Source organism: Medicago sativa, chromosome 7 (assembly GCF_051527215.1).
Source record: "Medicago sativa cultivar Bolivia chromosome 7, Bolivia_mono, whole genome shotgun sequence".
Lineage (NCBI taxonomy): Eukaryota > Viridiplantae > Streptophyta > Magnoliopsida > Fabales > Fabaceae > Medicago > Medicago sativa.
In genome coordinates, this window is record NC_140755.1 from 81,714,796 (window position 1) to 81,734,467 (window position 19,672).

The window sequence follows — 19,672 nt, forward strand, 5'->3', positions numbered from 1 at the left end:
GTCCCTATAAATATTCTGAATTTTGTTTTTAGTCCCTACAAAATAAAATCACACTTTTTAGTCCCTATAAAATTTTTCATCAACATTTTTAGTCCCTATAAAATTTTCAAACAGCATTTTTAGTCCCTATAAAATTTTTCCATCAGCATTTTTAGTCCCTTAAATGCTTAAGAAAAATGTCACAGGTACTAAAAAGTGTGATTTTATTTTGTAGGGACTAAAAACAAAACTGTGAATATTTATAGGGACTAAAAACTTAATTAACCCTTGAATGTATATACTTTAAAAACCATTTCAAGTATTTCCTTTTGGGAGTATTGTTAAGGATTTTGGTTTTCATTTCATGAGAATGCCCAATTTAGCATTACAAATGTGGTCCTAGCACCTCTAAAAAAATACTGGTTCTAGCAAATAAGAAAAAAGAACCATTGCAAATGTGGTGCATTCGTAATAAGAGAAGAGATTAATGGCATTTGTTGCACAATGTTGATGAAAAAGATTACGAGAGTGGGCGATGAAATATTCTTTCGTCATAATATTGAAAGAATCATATCAATAAATTCAACGCCCCCTTGTGTTGCCTCTCCATCCTCCAATTGCGTAGGCTCAACTTTTGTACTTGAATTGATTTGGGAAACTCAAACACAACTTGCCAATTTGGCACACAAGTGCACTTATAAGATATATTCACATTTTACTACGAGGTTAACGTTGTACTACTGTTATGTACTCCCTCCGGTCTCAAATATAAGAAAAGATTCTCTTTTTAAGTTCATTAAATAATTAACGTATTTGTTTTACAATGTAGACTAGGGGTGGAAATAGGCTAGGTCGGGCCGGGCTTTGTAAGGCTTAAGTCTGGCCTACTTCAAAAATTATAGGCCTGAGCCTGGCCTATTACCCGTCATAGGCTCATTTTCGAGGCCTGGCCTGGCCTATTTAAAGGCCCGATGAAGCCTGAAAGCCTATTTAAAAGCCTATTTTACACCAAAGCCTAGCAACACATGTAAGCCTACTACTAAATAGGCCAAAATTTACGAAGGCCTAAAGCACATGAATATATCTGCAACTAAATAATGAAATCTTATAAAGGTATAATCACAACAATATATGTGCTACTAAATAACTAATCTTATGAAGGCTTGAGTTTATGAGAAAAAAAACTTCAACGATATTAATAATGGAAGATATACATAAAAAGCTTAATAGGCCGCCCGACGGGCTTAATAGGCTTTTTTGTAAGCCTTAGCCTGGCCTATTTAATTAAATAGGCTTTATAAAAAGCTTGAGCCTGGCCTTGTTAGTAAACGAGCTGGGCCGAGCTAGGCTTTAAATAGGCTAGGCCATAGGCCTCTGTCGGACGGTCTGGCATGTTCCTACCCCTAATGTAGACCTTGTACATTAACTATTCAATGAACTTAAAAAAAATAATCTTTTCTTATATTTGAGACCGGGGGAGTAAGAGTTAAGGTTTGAATTGAATTTTCTACTTATTTATCGTAAATGGTAAAATTATAACCAGTAAAATATTTGATAAAAAAATTATCATGTATTAATCATGTAAATATTTTTTATAGGTTAGTTTTTAAATTATTTCCATAAATATGAACATGACGTGATTTGATCGGATGCAAATGTAAAAAAAAATAGTATAGTCATTAATGGACAATCAATCATCCGCATAATCATCTTTCAAAAAAAATTCATCCGCATAATCTGTAATAATGGGACATTAAATTAATTTGTTTTTTTGAAATAATAAAGCCTTTCCTCTTGACCAAAAAAAAAAAAAAGCCTTTCCTATCCTATACGTAGAATGAATTCAAATTTGATAATTAAAGAATCTACTTAACGTTTGTCCTCCGTTATATTGCCAGCTTGTACATGATCAGGACCTTTTAAAATTCTTTACTTGCTTCTCTTTACACTTTACCCCGTTGTCTCCTTTGGTCCTTTGATAGATTTATTTTGCTGAGGCAATGCACATAAATGTTCATGGAGAATAAAGATGTTGAATCATGGAGTTCTGCTCCTATCTACCAGTCTCAATGGCTTCAAACAACCATATCAGGTTCCTCTCTTCCATTGTCCCTTGTGGTCTTTTATTATTCACACACGCATGCACTCTTAGGTGTTATTTCTGGTGCATGTTCCATGCTACATTTTTGTAATAGGTTATTGGCATTCTTTGACTTGACTTTGTGAATAGAAAGAAAGTGTATAATAAAGTTTGCTATAGAAAAGAATTGAGGTGGTTGTGGTGGGTTTGCCTAAGGCTAGAAAATACAGTCAAAAGGTTTGAAGTCAATATAGTCGATTTAAAATCTCCATTCAGAAAAAGTTAGTCAAAGGTTGATTGCAATTTTGCTAGTATGTTGTACAAGATTTTCCATTTTGTTTTAGCTTTTAGTTAAATTGATTTTGATAAAATTCATGTTGAAAAGTAGAAGTTAAAAGAAACTAGTTTATCTTAAAAAGCGCTATTTAACTTATAAGTGATAAGTGATTCATGATATATGTTTTTGGAAACGATAAAGTACAATCCCTTTTCTAGTATACATACAGGTATGTTTTGAAAAAATTGCAAAGCATGTTACTAAATAAAATAAAATCAGTTATCTTGAAATCAATTTTTCCCCCTCAAAAATTGATTCTGAGAAGCAAAAAATGAACCAAATTATTGTAAATTTTCCCTTGCCATTTAAAACACGAGACAAAACAAGCCAGAGGTGAAGGCAGTGAGAGCATCAACATAATAAAAATGATACAATCATCCTTCAAGTTCTGTATAAATAATAAATAGGCATTTTGAGTCCTTTAAAACCCCTTAGCCCTTCTACACGGGGAAACCATATAGACCTATACAAATGACCTGGGTTTAAAATATCGTGTTTATGTAGCCGCTGCTCCTCAAAGTAAAGCAGCAGATTACTTGAAAGCTTCCCAAGTTGTTTGCCTGTTATGCTGCAGTTTTAACTCACAAACTACTCTTTTGATCGAGTTTTAGATTTGGATGAGAAATTGGGAGCCATGATGACCATTTTAGAAGACAGCAATTCTCCAAACCAAGGACACATGCACTGCAATTGGAGAGAAGATCTCATACAGATGCTTGAAGAATTTGGCCAATCATACCGTGTGTTAGCCATAGCTTATAACCAACTGAAATCTAAATCATCTACTGGTACCTTTCATTCAGGATCTTTATCATCTTCTGCTACATCAAAAAACATATGCGCTAGCTGCAATAGAAGAGCAACAGGTAACTTGGAGGGCAAGAAAGTCAAAAAGGATTTCAACAAGCATAGAAAATCTCTAATGGGGAATTCTGATGTCAGATCTGATGGCAGAAATCTTGATTTTGAGATATTAAAGAAGCAAGAGGATGAATCTCATGAACTGTCATCGTCTAACCCATGCAGCATGAAACTAGAATTAGAAGTTGAGTGCAGTGACATTCAAACTGAAGACAAAATGATAGATTCTTCCATCAATGAAAATATTTTAATGAAGATTGAGGATTTGGAATTAAATCAGAGAACTGAAGATTCATCAATAATCAATTCCGAATTTGAAAGTATGTGGCCCACATTGAAGTATCAAATGACAAAACTAACAGATGATAATCTGCACCAGTTAGAAGAGTTGGTCCAAAGAAATGATGAAAAGAGAGAAACCATTAAAAGGCTTCAGTTAGAGGTGGAAACTTTGAAGCACGAGAACAAGGCCCTCCAGATTTCGTCAAGGTTCTCCAATGCTGATTCAGAATGCAGCCAATCACAGATATCGAGACCACGAAGAGCATCTGTGAGCAAACTCTTCAAAGGTTGCTCTCCATGATGTTTTGTAGATTTTACATCTCAGCAGTCTTGTACTCCTATTGAGCAACAGACTTTTATGGATAATTCTGGAAGGGCTGCTTTTATATGCCTGTTTGTTTAGCAATCAAGTGAGCACTTGTGGGCATCATGGCAATGTAGGCAAATTTAGTACCCAGAAAATTATTGTTTTGCATGTTGATTTCTCAATTTTCAAGACAAAACAGTTACCTTTAAATATTTGCACTTGGGTTTTATTGTGCTCCTGTAGTAGACAAATTGTTCTGAACAATAACAACATGTATTTGAACTGGGAATAAGTGATCTAAAAGCCCATCTGAAAATATATTCATTGTTCTTACTGGAACTAATCGATTCACCAGATATGCACCTTCACAAATGTATTATAGAATTGCATGCACCAATGAAGCTTCTGGTCAGGCTTTGATGATGTAGAATTAATGTACTACATAGAATTGCATGCACAAATGTATTATAGAATTGCATGCACACCAAGCTTCTGGTCAGGCTTTGATGATGTAGAATTAATGTACATCCAACATCATCGATTCTGACTCCCTTTATTTCAGTTACTATCACCAATAGTCTCCACACGAACACAACCCATCCTTGAAATGATGAAATCGCTTTGAATCTCTGATAACAATTTCTCGATTTACTATTTTAGAAATCAATTTAATTGCAATGTGGCAGTCCCCACAAATTCTAAGATTTTTTATGATCTGGATAACTGACCCAGGCACTGAATTCATGATTCCAAAGGCAACAGCTAGTTTCTCACTGTGAACTCTTAGAACCATTCCTTTCTCTTCCTCGTCAACATCATGGAGCACCGATGTAACATTTGGCATATATCCAACTTCTTGCAGCTTGACATTTAATTCATCCAAATAGTCATAAATCTTCTCATGTTGAGGATGCTCCTTGTCTCCAACTAAAAATACATGCACCCTACCTTTATGTTCAACTATACTATATCCAGGGGTTTTAAGCATTCCATTATTCTTCATTAATATTCTCATCCTCTCAACATCATCCCACCTTCCAGCATCAGCATAAATATTGGAGAGTAGTACATAGTACCCACAATTACTTGGATCTAACTCGAATAACTTTCTCGCAGAGATCTCGCCTAGTTCAACGTTCTTGTGAATCCTACAAGCCCCAAGAAGGGAACCCCAAACTATAAAATCGGGTTTCACCTTCATTTCCTGGATCAAACCATAAGCTTCTTTAAGATAACCAGCACGTCCAAGGAGATCAACCATGCACGAATAATGCTCAATCCCAGGTTCAACGTCAAATTCACATTTCATCTTGTTAAACCAAAGCCACCCTTCTTTCAACAGACCAGCGTGACTGCAAGCAGCTAAAACTGACACAAAAGTAATGTAATTCGGTTTGATTCCAGACCTTATCATCTCGTAGAAGACTTCCATAGCCTCTTTTCCACGTCCATGCATTCCATAACCAGCAACCATTACTGTCCACGACTTAACATTTTTCCTTTTCAGGCGATCAAATGCCTTCCTTGCCATCTCAACTCTCCCACATTTGCAGTACATATCAACTATAGAAGTACCGACAAACACATTATCCTCCAATTCCATCTTTACAACCTATAGTAAGAGAATACATGAACGTTAGCAAGACCAAAAATTCTCACCTAGGTCCTTGCTAAGTAAATATTTTATTAAAAAAATACAATTACAACAAAAACAAAAGCTTTTCCATTATTTAGAACTGATTTCATAGTTCAAATGATACCATATTGATCCATGTCACGGGGATTAAACAAAGTTCTACTTTGGCTGTCAGCTACTAAACTTGGAGCTGGCAATGTAATGTGACATAGGCAGAGTCGTACATACAAATAGTTATGCGCACACCCAAAAATATGATGAATAATTAAAGCCAATTTTTATGAGATTATAAACTAAAACGATGAAGCTAGCTAGTAATATACCTGATCATGTATGCACTTTCCTATCTGCAGAGCTCCAGAATGAGCACAAGCTAACAACACTGCAGATAACGTGACAGCATTATATCTGACCTCGCCCCTCTTCACCATATCACTAAACAAATTGAGAGCCTCTACCGACAACCCATTTTGTGCATATACAGCAATCAAAGAATTCCAAGAACAAACATCAGTCTCCTCCATCCCATCAAACACTTTCCTAGACACACTTATCTCCCCACACTTGGCATAAGCATCCATCAATGTATTCCCAACCGCCAAACACCCCTCAAAACCCTTCTTAACTACCAATCCATGAACACATTTAGTCACACTCTTCACACAAACCCTTGCACAAGCCGAAATAACACAACCCAAAAGAACAGAATCCACACCTACACCAACACCTTCGTCATAATCCGTCTCCTCAACCAACAACAACTCCTTAAACAAACAAACAGCTTCCCGGGCACGATCATTTTGAACATACCCAGAAATCATAGAAGTCCAAGAAACAACATTTCTTTCGGGAATTTCATCGAACAGTTTCCGGGCATCGTTCAAATGGCCACATTTAGAGTACATATCAATTAGAGCAGATGCAACAAAGATATCAGAACCGTATCCAAAAACAAAAGCTTGTTGGTGGGTCTGTTTTCCGGCATGGAGGTCGGAAAGAGAAGAGCAGGATTTGATAGTGCAAGGGAAAGTGGAGCGGTTTGGATGAAGAGAGAGTTTGCGCATTGAAGAGAAAGCGTAGAGAGCTTGTAAAGAATCGCCGCTTCGAGCGAAATCAGCGATGATTGAATTCCAACTATATACGCTTGTTTTGTCGACGTATTTGCCGAACATGCTTCTTAGGTTCGCGTTTTTGTTCCATTCTGTAGTTTTCGTTGTTGTTGTTGAGTGCATGCGTATACATTTGTTAATTGTTGTTGATGATGATGATAGTGTTCTTGAAACATATGGAATCATCGTTGTTATTAAGGTGTTGATGTTTTACGTGATTCAGTTTTCCATCATTGTAATGTATTGTAGGCTCCGGCAAAGCTTCCATGCACGTCTGCCGTTGTAACGCCAGGTAGAGTTTTTAAAATAACACAGTCGCAAGGTTGGTCTATCCGTAAAGACTCCAATACTCATATAAGTGAGGTTTAAGGAGAGCCTAGAGGTTTAATCAAAGGAAAATGTTGGGGCAGGAAACAAATATAGTAAGAGTTAAAAGATTTTGGGTCTAAAATCAGGGTAATTTATGACATTGGCACAAAAGCTTCCATTGCTAGCTTAATAAAATCACGGCAGTTTTGCTTTGGAAATCACGTCAGCCATGTGTTTGTGTTGCTAAACTCTATACCAAACAGGCACTTAAAGTTAAAAGATTTTGGGTCTAAAATGGTTATCCGGTTGCGATATATTTGATACGAACATGAATTGCGGTTTGATTATCATCAAAGGGTCATGATTTGATAAACAGAAGGGTCATGATTCTTCTGTTTTGTTTTTTTTAATACATGATTGTCCTCTCTCTCATAAGGAAAATTTATTCTTAGGGTGTTATTTTACCATTCAAATTAACATAAGTAATGATTTTATTAAGAAATGTGTACAATCACAAAAAAGTTTATAATGAGACGGGGCGTAGCGGTTAAAATTCGAACCATAAACTTCATTTCTAGACTCTTTCACATGATCCAACTCAATTGTTTAAGGAAGTCAAAAAAAGAAATTATAAGTCAAAAAAAGACACTTTTTAAGCTTTTAATGCATTGATTACACAGTTTTCAATGCAGATATTTCTATATTTGCTTCCTTAACCAGTGCCCCGGGCGCATCGGTTAACATTTCCCTAAGCTTAAATGCATTTCTGATCCCTCTAGCTTGTCTAAGGTAAAGTTTAAGTCTCGGTCGGTGAAAGTCGAGGACTAAAATTATACAATATAGCAAATTAAAATTCAAAGGTACTCATATTTAATACCGGACACAACTCAAATAAGACTACCTGTTGAGGCAATTAAAAAAAACAATAAAAATGTTTTAGTTCCCCATTTCTAAAACTGAATTTTAGGTATCCTATTTCACAACCTTTACTCTAAATTTTAGGTATCTTAGTTCCATATTTTATTAAAGGTTCAAATCCAATCAAATATGGAACTAAGGTCATTAGAATTACAAATACAAAACCAAAATTGCAAGTTCACCATGATTATGAATGGTCTATCTATCATATAATATATATATAAATTATAATTTAGCAAATCAACAAAGTAATTGACTAAACATAAATTAAAATAAAGAGATTACAATAGCATTTAACACAAGTGAGTGAAAATGACAACCTCGACCTTCTTAAGACAAATACCATTCTGTCTTAGAAACCAACCAAAATTAATACCTAAGCAATAATACTAAGGAACACACTAAAGAGCATAATACCAACAGCAGCTGCACAATCCAATCTAGTTGAACTAGAAGACTTTTCTCCTGAACTTGGTGCCGGTGCTGGTGCAGATGCCTCTGCGTCATAAGGAGCTTCGGATGAACTCATTGGAGTAGGAAAAAATGAAGAAATATCTGGAGAAGTCACATAAGGTAAAACACCTGGAGAAGCTGAGATTGTTGGCTCAGTGGTAGTTGAACTCACAGCATGTGAATTTTCAAGTAAGACAATTACCACAAAGACAAAGGCAAGTAACTTGGTGATAGTAGTAGTAGCAGCAGCAGCAGCCATGAATAAGAAGAAGAATAACTCTTTTGAGAATTTTCTCTAAAACAGAAAGGTGCAAATAGTTAAGGAGTCTAGGGATGTGTGTGTGTTTTAAAAAGGCAAAAAATTGACAGCAGTAATTATATCAGTGTGATTGTTGTGACAGTTTGTTTTTTGGTACATTCTGTGAACTTCACGGAGTAAGCATTTTGTTTCTATTGGCATGTCGGTTGTCATAAATTTAGAAATGATTCCATTTTAAAAGGGAAAATGAAGAAACTAATATTGTACTATATGGGAGACAACGCACATTCATAGTAAATTAATGTTAAACCATCTAACTATTGATTTGAGATATGATGATCATGATTTGTAACTGCGTGACACAATTACAACATTTTAGAAATGATGAAAGACTAATGCATTGCAAAAACATCATAATAGAGATAGGACATTTCAACTACATTGTGACCTCTAATCCCTAACAATCATATGTAAAAAAAAAAGGCAACCCGGTGCACTGAAGCTCCCGCATATGCAGAGTCCGGGAAGGGGTCCCACCATGCACCCCCCCTAACAATCATATGTAACACCACAAAATATTATTGAATAGAAATAAAGAACAAAAACTTGAGAGGATTAAGCTAAAACTCAACATGCATTCATTTAAAGAGGATATTAGTAAAAAAAATTAGAGATGAAGGACCACCAATGAGCCATGGGAACAATTCCAGAATGAAATTCAATTCCCTCCGCTAAATTATCATGCAATTACACCCGATAATCAATCTTGACCAAATGATTTAAGATTAAACGATTCAAATTACATAAACAATAAAATAATGTTAAACAATCACAACCCTTAATTTAAGATCGAAATTTATAATTTTGTGACACAGTTGTAATATAAAATCTCACATTCACACAATAGTTGCTCCAGACAAAATCTGATCAAGATCATATAACTCGTGTTCGGACTTGGTATTTTTGGACTTAGATTTACAAATGTCAAAATGTCGGCCATTAGATGTTGATCTGATTGCTGAGATCACATGCATTTGGTAGGGTCCTTGGCTGTTTTAATAGAAGGGGCCACCTTATCTTAGGAACTTGTACTGCTTCCTACCCTACTCCATGTGAGTAGTACTTGACAACATGGTAGCCGGATATTTAGCTAACTTAACTAATCTTCAGTTTTTTGAAATGAGTAAAATACAAGCCGTATAGAAAAGATGTATATCATCAACTTCAGTTAAGCTACATGGGAAAAAATCGACAAAGCTATCCAATTACTGCATAATTTCTCTTTCTGGAATTGACCAGTGCAGAAACCAACAAGTGTCTACTCTATGTATTCACGTGAGTTTTGTTTTTTTAACAAAGTCTTTTCGTATGAGTTGAAGAATTGCAAAAGACAAAACTCAGTTCTCTGGAACAAGAAAAACCTTAGGTGTTGTCATTCAGCATTTTTCTGTCAAGATGTTCTCATGGAATGCAGTGAAACCTAGCTGGAAACTGTCAAGGATGCCTTTCATGGAAGGCAGCCCTTACAAGAGCATTTGAGGACACAATCTGTTCCTCCAAAAAAATTGCTTTCTTCTTCAACTAAAGCTTTAGAAAGAAAAATAAAAGGTTTCAAAAACAAAATATTTCTCCTGTCATCAGTAGTGTTTGCATGCAGGGATCGCACATACATTATGCATGGTAAAAGGTGTCTCAAAATGCATAGATTGACCAAAAAATGTGCCGAGTTAGGGTAAATTCACAACGCATTGACTTTTAACAGATATTATTAATATCAACTCAGTCTCTCAAAAAAATTGAGATACTATATGTTCCATGTGAATTTGATAAGCGGTGAATTAATGAGAGTTACTAGTCGTAGTGGTAGGGTGGATATATCGGACAAAAGCCATGGATGGGGCAGAGGGATTTTTTGACAGATAAGGGTGTGCTGACAAGTAGCGCAATCAAGGAGCAAGTCGGTAAGTAATGTATGGCCCTTGGGAAGGATCTTGGTTGAACCAGGTTTACATGACTTGTCTTCTACCTTAAAAACAAAAATGGTTTGAATGAAGCGGTTTTAAGATATCTCTATTTTTAATCTTTTAAAATGGTATCTGAAATTTAGGTGCTTGAAACCCTTGTTTTGTATAGGGTAGGATGTGTATAGATGTGAAAATGTACTTTGGCAAGCCTGTGGTAGTGTAGTTGAGTAGCAGCAAGTTATTAATTTAAAGAAAAATGATAAGAGTATGGGGAAGTCTAACATGAGGTAGCGTTTAGGTCCCTCATTGCATGAGGGAGTTTTTTTTAATGGTGAGATTGACCCAATGGATTGGATCTGCTCCACTTCATCAAGAGAGCACATGCACCTCTCCACACTCTACCAAAACATATCATACACCCTCTGCATGTGATTTTCCATTAGTTTACAATTCTCTCACCTCTCTTCTTCCCATTTCACAACTCCATGGCTGACTTCATCGCCGCCGTCGTCAGTTCGCCGCACTGCCGCCGTCCAAGGTTCTCCACCATTCCGCCGCCGTCAATTCACAGTTTTAAGCATATAAATATATAAAAAAAAATACTGAAATAATCAACTTCTAAATTGATTCAGTTTACCCATAACTCATTTTGTTTTACAATTTGAGTGAGATATCTGGTGTGAATGATTGTTTTTCAAATTGATATGGGATTTTGTTATTGAATGTTCAATCGAAACTCGTATGAAATCACTGTGTAAAACGTTGATACTCATATGTTTAATAGTTTTTTTTCTTGCAAGAACCTTAAACAAATTATCTGCGATTGGTTTGTGGATTTGAAAAAGAAGTATGTGCTTTCTACATCCCTTTAAATCCCGAACAAAACTGCGTAAAAAGAATTGAATTTCGTTGCGTAACAAGGGAGATCTGGTCGGGTCAAATAGCGGGACAAAACGACCCGTTTTACGGTTGACGGGCGAAGAAGAAAAGATGAGTAGAACAAAAAAAAAAAAAAATTAGGCAAGGCAAGGCATTAGTCGAACCAGCGACCTCTCAGACTCCGACAGAGCATTACATTACCAACTACACTACGGATTCCATTCCGTGATCCTGGGATTTTTATATTATTTATTGTCTATTACCAGTTTTGAATTTGAACATTTAATTCATTTTGTTATGGGTTTTTATACATACCAAGTTTTAAATAGACACAAGCCTAAATAAATTTTATAAGACCACACTTACATCAATGATAAATTTTATGGTTAAATATATTTTTTATTCCTATAAATATATCAATTTTTCATTTTATCCTCTCTAACATTTTCGATCAATTTTTAGTCCCTATAAAATTTTCAATCTCTACTTTTGGTTCCTATTTTAAAGTTAATTTTTGTATTTTTTTTAAATGAAATTATGCAGAAATGTGTAGATTTTTGTAAAAAATTAGAATTTTTTTACAAAACACAAATTAAATATGAATTTTTAACTGTCAAAAATATAAAAATTCATATTAAATTCATGTTTTGTTAAAAAATTCTAATTTTTTTTTTTTGGAGAGATTCTTATAATATTATGAATTTTTCTTCAAAATTGTATACAAAAATATGAATTCTACATATGAATTTATTTTATAAGAGGGACCAAAAGTGAGCATAGAAATTTTTTATGGACTTAAAGTTGAAGAAAAATTTTAGACGAACTAAAATGAAAAGTTACCAGCTGCAACACGATTTCAACACTATCACTAACGAATTTGAAATATATTAAATTTCATTAACTGTATTGAATGGCAATTAAAATAATTCATTCTTTTTCAAGGAATCAATTAATGTATCATTTAATTTATATTTTTTTTTACGAATGCATCATTTAATTCATGGTAGGATAGATTTATATATACTATAAGACTTCTAAATAACATAGGCAAAAATTTAAATAAAATTTATTTAAACACACATCTATTGTTAATACAATTTAAAATAAAAATTAATATTAAGTTATGCGACTAAATTATATTTCTTTTAAATTTTATCATTTATATGTGTTCAAATTTTTTATTTATTTTAGGTTATGTCCAATTAAGCATTTCTCAAATAGGGTTCCCAAAGGTATGTCATCCGGACGAACTATCCACTCGGAAACTAGTCAACTTAGGAACTAGTTTACTCCGGGGACTTAAATGTGCCTATCATTTGAAAGGCAACAGGCACAATCAATCCGACCGTTCAAAATGACCTTCTTAGACCTAAAAGGATGCACAAACTTGAATTTCTCAGATCGGGTTCTCAGAGGTATGTCACCCGGACGAACTATCCCCTCGGAAACTAGTCAACTTACGAACTAGTTTACTCCGGGGACCCAAACATGCCTATCATCTGAAAGGCAACAGGCACAGTCAATCCTGTAACACCCCGTTTTCCCAACATGAAAATTTCATTTAAAATCAGAGTATTTTGATCACAACGGAATGTCACATACTTCAATTAAATCATAAAATGGATAATAATAATTATCCTTCAAATTCAACATCATGAAAAATCTTAAACTATTGCAGCGGAAAATAGTTCAACATTTAAAAGTCTTGGCACGCAGGCCTTATTGAAAAATCTCATAAATTAGTTCATAAAAGAGACACGTAAGGAATAGAAGTAAAAGCAAGCCCCCATCCCGTTACGTATCAGAGCACCTAGACACCAACTGAGAGTCCACTCATGAACGCCTCTAATCTTTATTACCTGCACATTACCCACGGTCGAGGCAACATATACGCAGAAGGGGTGAGATTTCATAATCAATACATTAAGCATATAATCCAATAAAATGCATTTAACAACTTAAACATTAATAACATATCAACAATTAACAATTAGCATAATTTTTCATTACATAACAGATACAATCATCAATACCATTACTAATTCTCATCACAAATCATAATCAACTTAACACTCAACTTGACGACACAACTCATCCTTGACCATGCAACTCTATCAACTCGACAACATCTTGACAACTTAAACATCATGAACCTCTTGATATGCAAATGCATTTGGTACCAATACAGAGCATCAAGCTCCCAACCAACTTATATGAGCGTAATTAGGCTCTTCAGGGCATCAAGCCCCCAACATAGTGAGCAAAAGCTCCAGGGCATCAAGCCCTCACCAATCATGTGAATGACTAAGCATTCCAGGGCATCAAGCCCTCAACCAACTTATATGAGTATGCAATGGACTCAACTTCCAACAACTTAGACAACGACGTGTACAACTCATACGACTCATAATCATGGACAACTTCTTAAATTCCAACAACATAGACCGACTCATGCAACCTCAAGACACTAACAGTCGACAACAGAAAACAGCAGCAACATACAACAATTAACAACGCTTGAATGTGTTAACATTCACATAAGGAATTAATTACATCAATATAAATATCATAAAACATCATTATAGCATTCATGCAGCAACACTTCTAATTTTCAGTCACCATAACAGACTTCTGGAGCTTATGAAAGCATCCTAAACAGCTCTCTAACTTACTTCTAAGGTCATCTCAAGACTACACGTGCGAAAGGATCGCATCGGGACAATTTTGGGCAACTAACAGCTTAACTCGCAGTGGCGAGTAACTTCACTCGCACTGGCGAGCAAAGTGTGCATTCTGGGTTCCTACGTATTTACTCGCAGTGGCGAGTTATTCTGCTCGCAGTTGCGAGCTCACAGGTCACTCGCAGTTGCGAGTTGCATTGCTCGCAGTTGCGAGTTCTGGGTTCTAGCTCGCAGATGCGAGTGTTCTTGCTCGCAGGTGCGAGCGATGAATGTCAGTACGGCCAGAAACCTAAAAATCACAACTTTTCACCTATATTCATGATTCCTTCATCCAAACAGCATCTAATTATCATCTTAAGTCATATCTAAGGTCTGTATACTAATTTTGCATCAATCTAACATCTGTTCTTGATTTATTCATCAAAATTGATCCTAAACCTAATTCTCAATTCTCACCAAAACTTAACCTAATCATGCTAAATTCATCCTATAGAATTATACCCTTAATAATATTGAAAATTAGTCTCACCCTTACCTGGTTATGATGAAATCGCAGCTCTCCCTCTGGTTCTCCTCTTTTCTGACTTTTCTCCCTTTTTCTCCAAAAACGTACGTATTCTGTTTTCTAACTTTTGTTGTCTATTTATCTCTCCTAATTACTCTTATCACTACTAATTGCTCATCTCACAACACAGCCCAATTTTTAATATTTTTATTTTATTTATCAAATCTTATTTTATTTAATAATAAAATAAGTCATAACAACATAACAACTTCACCACAACAAAATATCCCTCATAATTCAGTTATAAATCATATAACCCATTCAACTTCATAAATCATAAAATTCACACATATCAGTCATGAAAATCACGTAAATCATATATATAAATATATTTTTAAATAATCGAATAATTAAGACGGGCGTTACAACTCTCCCCAACTTATAGAATTTTCGTCCTCGAAAATTTACCTCAGATCAACGATCCTCACCCTCCGTCTGAGTACCAGATAAAGCAAACACCTTCCCACTAGCTTGAGCCTTCTTAGGTTTCTTGCACTGTGAACCCATGTGACCTTCTTCATTGCAATTAAAACACACCACATCATCATGCTTACACTCTATAATAGTATGTCCCTTTCTACCACAACGAAAGCATCGTTTCACCTCTCCAGTACAAGCATTACGCTTATGGCCCTTCTCACCACATGTGTAGCAAACAACCTCAGCATTAGTATCTTTCCTTCCCGGTTTCCTTTCATCATTCACCCTTTGACTATCCTTATCAGCAGGGGCATTGTAAGGCTTATAACGATTTTGTTGGTTCTTACTCTTCCGCTCATTCCTGATCTTGTAATGGGTTATAGTATCTTCTTCATAAATTCTGCAACTGCTCACCAGCTCGGAAAAATTACGGATCTGCTGATATCCAATGGCCCGCTTGATCTCAGGACGTAAGCCATTCTCAAACTTAATACACTTAGAAAATTCAGCAGTCTCAGCAGAGTAGTGTGGATAAAACTTAGCTAATTCCACGAACTTAGCAGCATACTCAGTCACCATCATTTCACCTTGCTTCAACTCAAGAAACTCAATCTCTTTCTTCCCGCGAACATCCTCCGGAAAGTACCTGTTTAGGAACTCCCTCCTAAACACAGCCCAAGTAACGACCGTATCATCTTGCTCTAAGTTAGGTAGAAGACTAACCCACCAGTCATCAGCTTCCTCAGATAGCATGTGCGTACCAAAACGCACCTTCTGATCATCAGTACATTGCATAACTCTGAAAATTCTTTCAACCTCCTTGAGCCACGTCTGTGCTCCATCAGGGTCGTACCTTCCTTTGAAAGTAGGAGGATGATTCCTCACAAAAGTCTCCAACATTCTCACATCAGCATTAACACCAGCACCAGCATTTGGTTGTTGTCCTATAGCTTGGGCCACGGCTTCCAAGGCAGCAGCCATCGCAGCATCATTTCTTCCAGCCATTCTAGTTCTCTTATAACAGATAAGATTTGCAGCTTCCAGTTTTCTTCATTGCGCAACACACAACAATTAGAATGACACAATAAGGATATCCTAACTGTTAAAACGACACAACTTGACTCACTACTTGGCCGGACGGACCGACCTGCTCTGATACCAATTGTAACACCCCGTTTTCCCAACATGAAAATTTCATTTAAAATCAGAGTATTTTGATCACAACGGAATGTCACATACTTCAATTAAATCATAAAATGGATAATAATAATTATCCTTCAAATTCAACATCATGAAAAATCTTAAACTATTGCAGCGGAAAATAGTTCAACATTTAAAAGTCTTGGCACGCAGGCCTTATTGAAAAATCTCATAAATTAGTTCATAAAAGAGACACGTAAGGAATAGAAGTAAAAGCAAGCCCCCATCCCGTTACGTATCAGAGCACCTAGACACCAACTGAGAGTCCACTCATGAACGCCTCTAATCTTTATTACCTGCACATTACCCACGGTCGAGGCAACATATACGCAGAAGGGGTGAGATTTCATAATCAATACATTAAGCATATAATCCAATAAAATGTATTTAACAACTTAAACATTAATAACATATCAACAATTAACAATTAGCATAATTTTTCATTACATAACAGATACAATCATCAATACCATTACTAATTCTCATCACAAATCATAATCAACTTAACACTCAACTTGACGACACAACTCATCCTTGACCATGCAACTCTATCAACTCGACAACATCTTGACAACTTAAACATCATGAACCTCTTGATATGCAAATGCATTTGGTACCAATACAGAGCATCAAGCTCCCAACCAACTTATATGAGCGTAATTAGGCTCTTCAGGGCATCAAGCCCCCAACATAGTGAGCAAAAGCTCCAGGGCATCAAGCCCTCACCAATCATGTGAATGACTAAGCATTCCAGGGCATCAAGCCCTCAACCAACTTATATGAGTATGCAATGGACTCAACTTCCAACAACTTAGACAACGACGTGTACAACTCATACGACTCATAATCATGGACAACTTCTTAAATTCCAACAACATAGACCGACTCATGCAACCTCAAGACACTAACAGTCGACAACAGAAAACAGCAGCAACATACAACAATTAACAACGCTTGAATGTGTTAACATTCACATAAGGAATTAATTACATCAATATAAATATCATAAAACATCATTATAGCATTCATGCAGCAACACTTCTAATTTTCAGTCACCATAACAGACTTCTGGAGCTTATGAAAGCATCCTAAACAGCTCTCTAACTTACTTCTAAGGTCATCTCAAGACTACACGTGCGAAAGGATCGCATCGGGACAATTTTGGGCAACTAACAGCTTAACTCGCAGTGGCGAGTAACTTCTCTCGCACTGGCGAGCAAAGTGTGCATTCTGGGTTCCTACGTATTTACTCGCAGTGGCGAGTTATTCTGCTCGCAGTTGCGAGCTCACAGGTCACTCGCAGTTGCGAGTTGCATTGCTCGCAGTTGCGAGTTCTGGGTTCTAGCTCGCAGATGCGAGTGTTCTTGCTCGCAGGTGCGAGCGATGAATGTCAGTACGGCCAGAAACCTAAAAATCACAACTTTTCACCTATATTCATGATTCCTTCATCCAAACAGCATCTAATTATCATCTTAAGTCATATCTAAGGTCTGTATACTAATTTTGCATCAATCTAACATCTGTTCTTGATTTATTCATCAAAATTGATCCTAAACCTAATTCTCAATTCTCACCAAAACTTAACCTAATCATGCTAAATTCATCCTATAGAATTATACCCTTAATAATATTGAAAATTAGTCTCACCCTTACCTGGTTATGATGAAATCGCAGCTCTCCATCTGGTTCTCCTCTTTTCTGACTTTTCTCCCTTTTTCTCCAAAAACGTACGTATTCTATTTTCTAACTTTTGTTGTCTATTTATCTCTCCTAATTACTCTTATCACTACTAATTGCTCATCTCACAACACAGCCCAATTTTTAATATTTTTATTTTATTTATCAAATCTTATTTTATTTAATAATAAAATAAGTCATAACAACATAACAACTTCACCACAACAAAATATCCCTCATAATTCAGTTATAAATCATATAACCCATTCAACTTCATAAATCATAAAATTCACACATATCAGTCATGAAAATCACGTAAATCATATATATAAATATATTTTTAAATAATCGAATAATTAAGACGGGCGTTACAAATCCGACCATTCAAAATGACTTTCTTAGACCTAAAAGGATGCAGAAACTTGAATTTCTCAGATCGGGTTCTCGGAGGTATGTTATCTGGACAAACTATCCCCTCGGAAACTAGTCAACTTAGGAACTAGTTTACTCTGGGGACCTAAACGTGCCTATCATCTGAAAGGAAACATGCACAGTCAATCCGACCGTTCAAAATGACCTTAAGAGACCTAAAAGGATGCAAAAACTTGAATTACTCATATCGGGTTCCTGGAGGTATGTCATCCTGACGAACTATCCCCTCGGAAACTAGTCAACTTAGGAACTAGTTTACTCCAGGGACCTAAACGTGCCTATCATCTGAAAGGCGACATGCACAATAAATCCGACCGTTCAAAATAACCTTAAGAGACCTAAAAGGATGCAGAAACTTGAATTTCACAGATCGGGTTCCAGGAGGTATGTCATCCGGACGAACTATCCCCTCGGAAACTAGTCAACTTAGGAACTAGTTTACTCCGGGGACCTAAACGTGCCTATCATCTGATAGGCAACTGGCACTATCAATCCGACCGTTCAAAATGACCTTATTAGACCTAAAAGGATGCAAAAACATGAATATCTCAGATCGGGTTCCCGGAGGTATGTCATCCGGACGAAACTAGTTCTGAAGATGACTAGTTTCCAATAGGATAGTTGGTCCGGATGACATACCTCCGGGAACCCGATCTGAGAAATTCAAGTTTGTGCATCCTTTTAAGTCTATTAAGGTCATTTTGAACGGTCGGATTGACTGTGCATGTCGCCTTTTAGATGATAGGCATGTTTAGGTCCCCGGAGTAAACTAGTTCCTAAGTTGACTAGTTTCCAAGGGGATAGTTCGTCTAGATGACATACCTCCGGTAACCCGATATGAGTAATTCAAGTTTTTGCATCCTTTTAGGTCTCTTAAGGTCATTTTGAACGGTCGGATTGACTGTGCATGTTGCCTTTCAGATGATAGGCACGTTTAGGTCCCCGGAGTAAACTAGTTCCTAAGTTGACTAGTTTCCGAGGGGATAGTTCGTTAGGATGACATACCTCCGGGAACCCGATATGAGTAATTCAAGTTTCTGCATCCTTTTAGGTCTAAGAAGGTCATTTTGAACGGTCGGATTGACTGTGCCTGTTGCCTTTCAAATGATAGGCACGTTTAGGTCCCCAGAGTAAACTAGTTCCTAAGTTGACTAGTTTCCGAGGGGATAGTTCGTCCGGATGACATACCTCCGAGAACCTGATCTTAGAATTTCAAGTTCCTGCATCCTTTTAGCTCTAAGAAGGTAATTTTTAACGGTTGGATTGACTGTGCATGTTGCCTTTCAAATGATAGGCACGTTTAGGTCCCCGGAGTAAACTAGTT

The 19,672-nt window shown here is 36.2% G+C and overlaps 4 protein-coding genes across 4 annotated transcripts; 1 reads left to right on the forward strand and 3 right to left on the reverse strand.

Annotated features, from left to right (window-relative positions):
- Positions 1-1,875: 1,875 nt before the first annotated feature.
- On the forward strand, positions 1,876-4,162 carry LOC146909184 (uncharacterized). The gene is made up of 2 exons (XM_085725225.1): positions 1,876-2,071; positions 3,008-4,162. The coding sequence occupies exons 1-2, from the start codon at positions 1,990-1,992 to the stop codon at positions 3,838-3,840; spliced, it is 915 nt and encodes a 304-aa protein (XP_085581351.1). The 5' UTR covers positions 1,876-1,989; the 3' UTR covers positions 3,841-4,162.
- Positions 2,669-7,165, reverse strand: LOC146909185 (Tetratricopeptide repeat (TPR)-like superfamily protein). Its single transcript, XM_085725224.1, has 2 exons — positions 5,806-7,165; positions 2,669-5,458 (listed from the first exon to the last, which is right to left on the reverse strand). Exons 1-2 carry the CDS (start codon positions 6,775-6,777, stop codon positions 4,415-4,417), a joined length of 2,016 nt encoding a protein of 671 aa, XP_085581350.1. The 5' UTR covers positions 6,778-7,165; the 3' UTR covers positions 2,669-4,414.
- An 893-nt stretch (positions 7,166-8,058) lies between these two features.
- On the reverse strand, positions 8,059-8,731 carry LOC146909186 (uncharacterized). The gene has a single exon (XM_085727600.1). It carries the CDS (start codon positions 8,528-8,530, stop codon positions 8,195-8,197), a length of 336 nt encoding a protein of 111 aa, XP_085583726.1. The 5' UTR covers positions 8,531-8,731; the 3' UTR covers positions 8,059-8,194.
- A 6,184-nt stretch (positions 8,732-14,915) lies between these two features.
- Positions 14,916-16,077, reverse strand: LOC146909187 (uncharacterized). The gene has a single exon (XM_085724692.1). The coding sequence runs from the start codon at positions 16,042-16,044 to the stop codon at positions 15,034-15,036; it is 1,011 nt and encodes a 336-aa protein (XP_085580818.1). The 5' UTR covers positions 16,045-16,077; the 3' UTR covers positions 14,916-15,033.
- Positions 16,078-19,672: the final 3,595 nt, after the last annotated feature.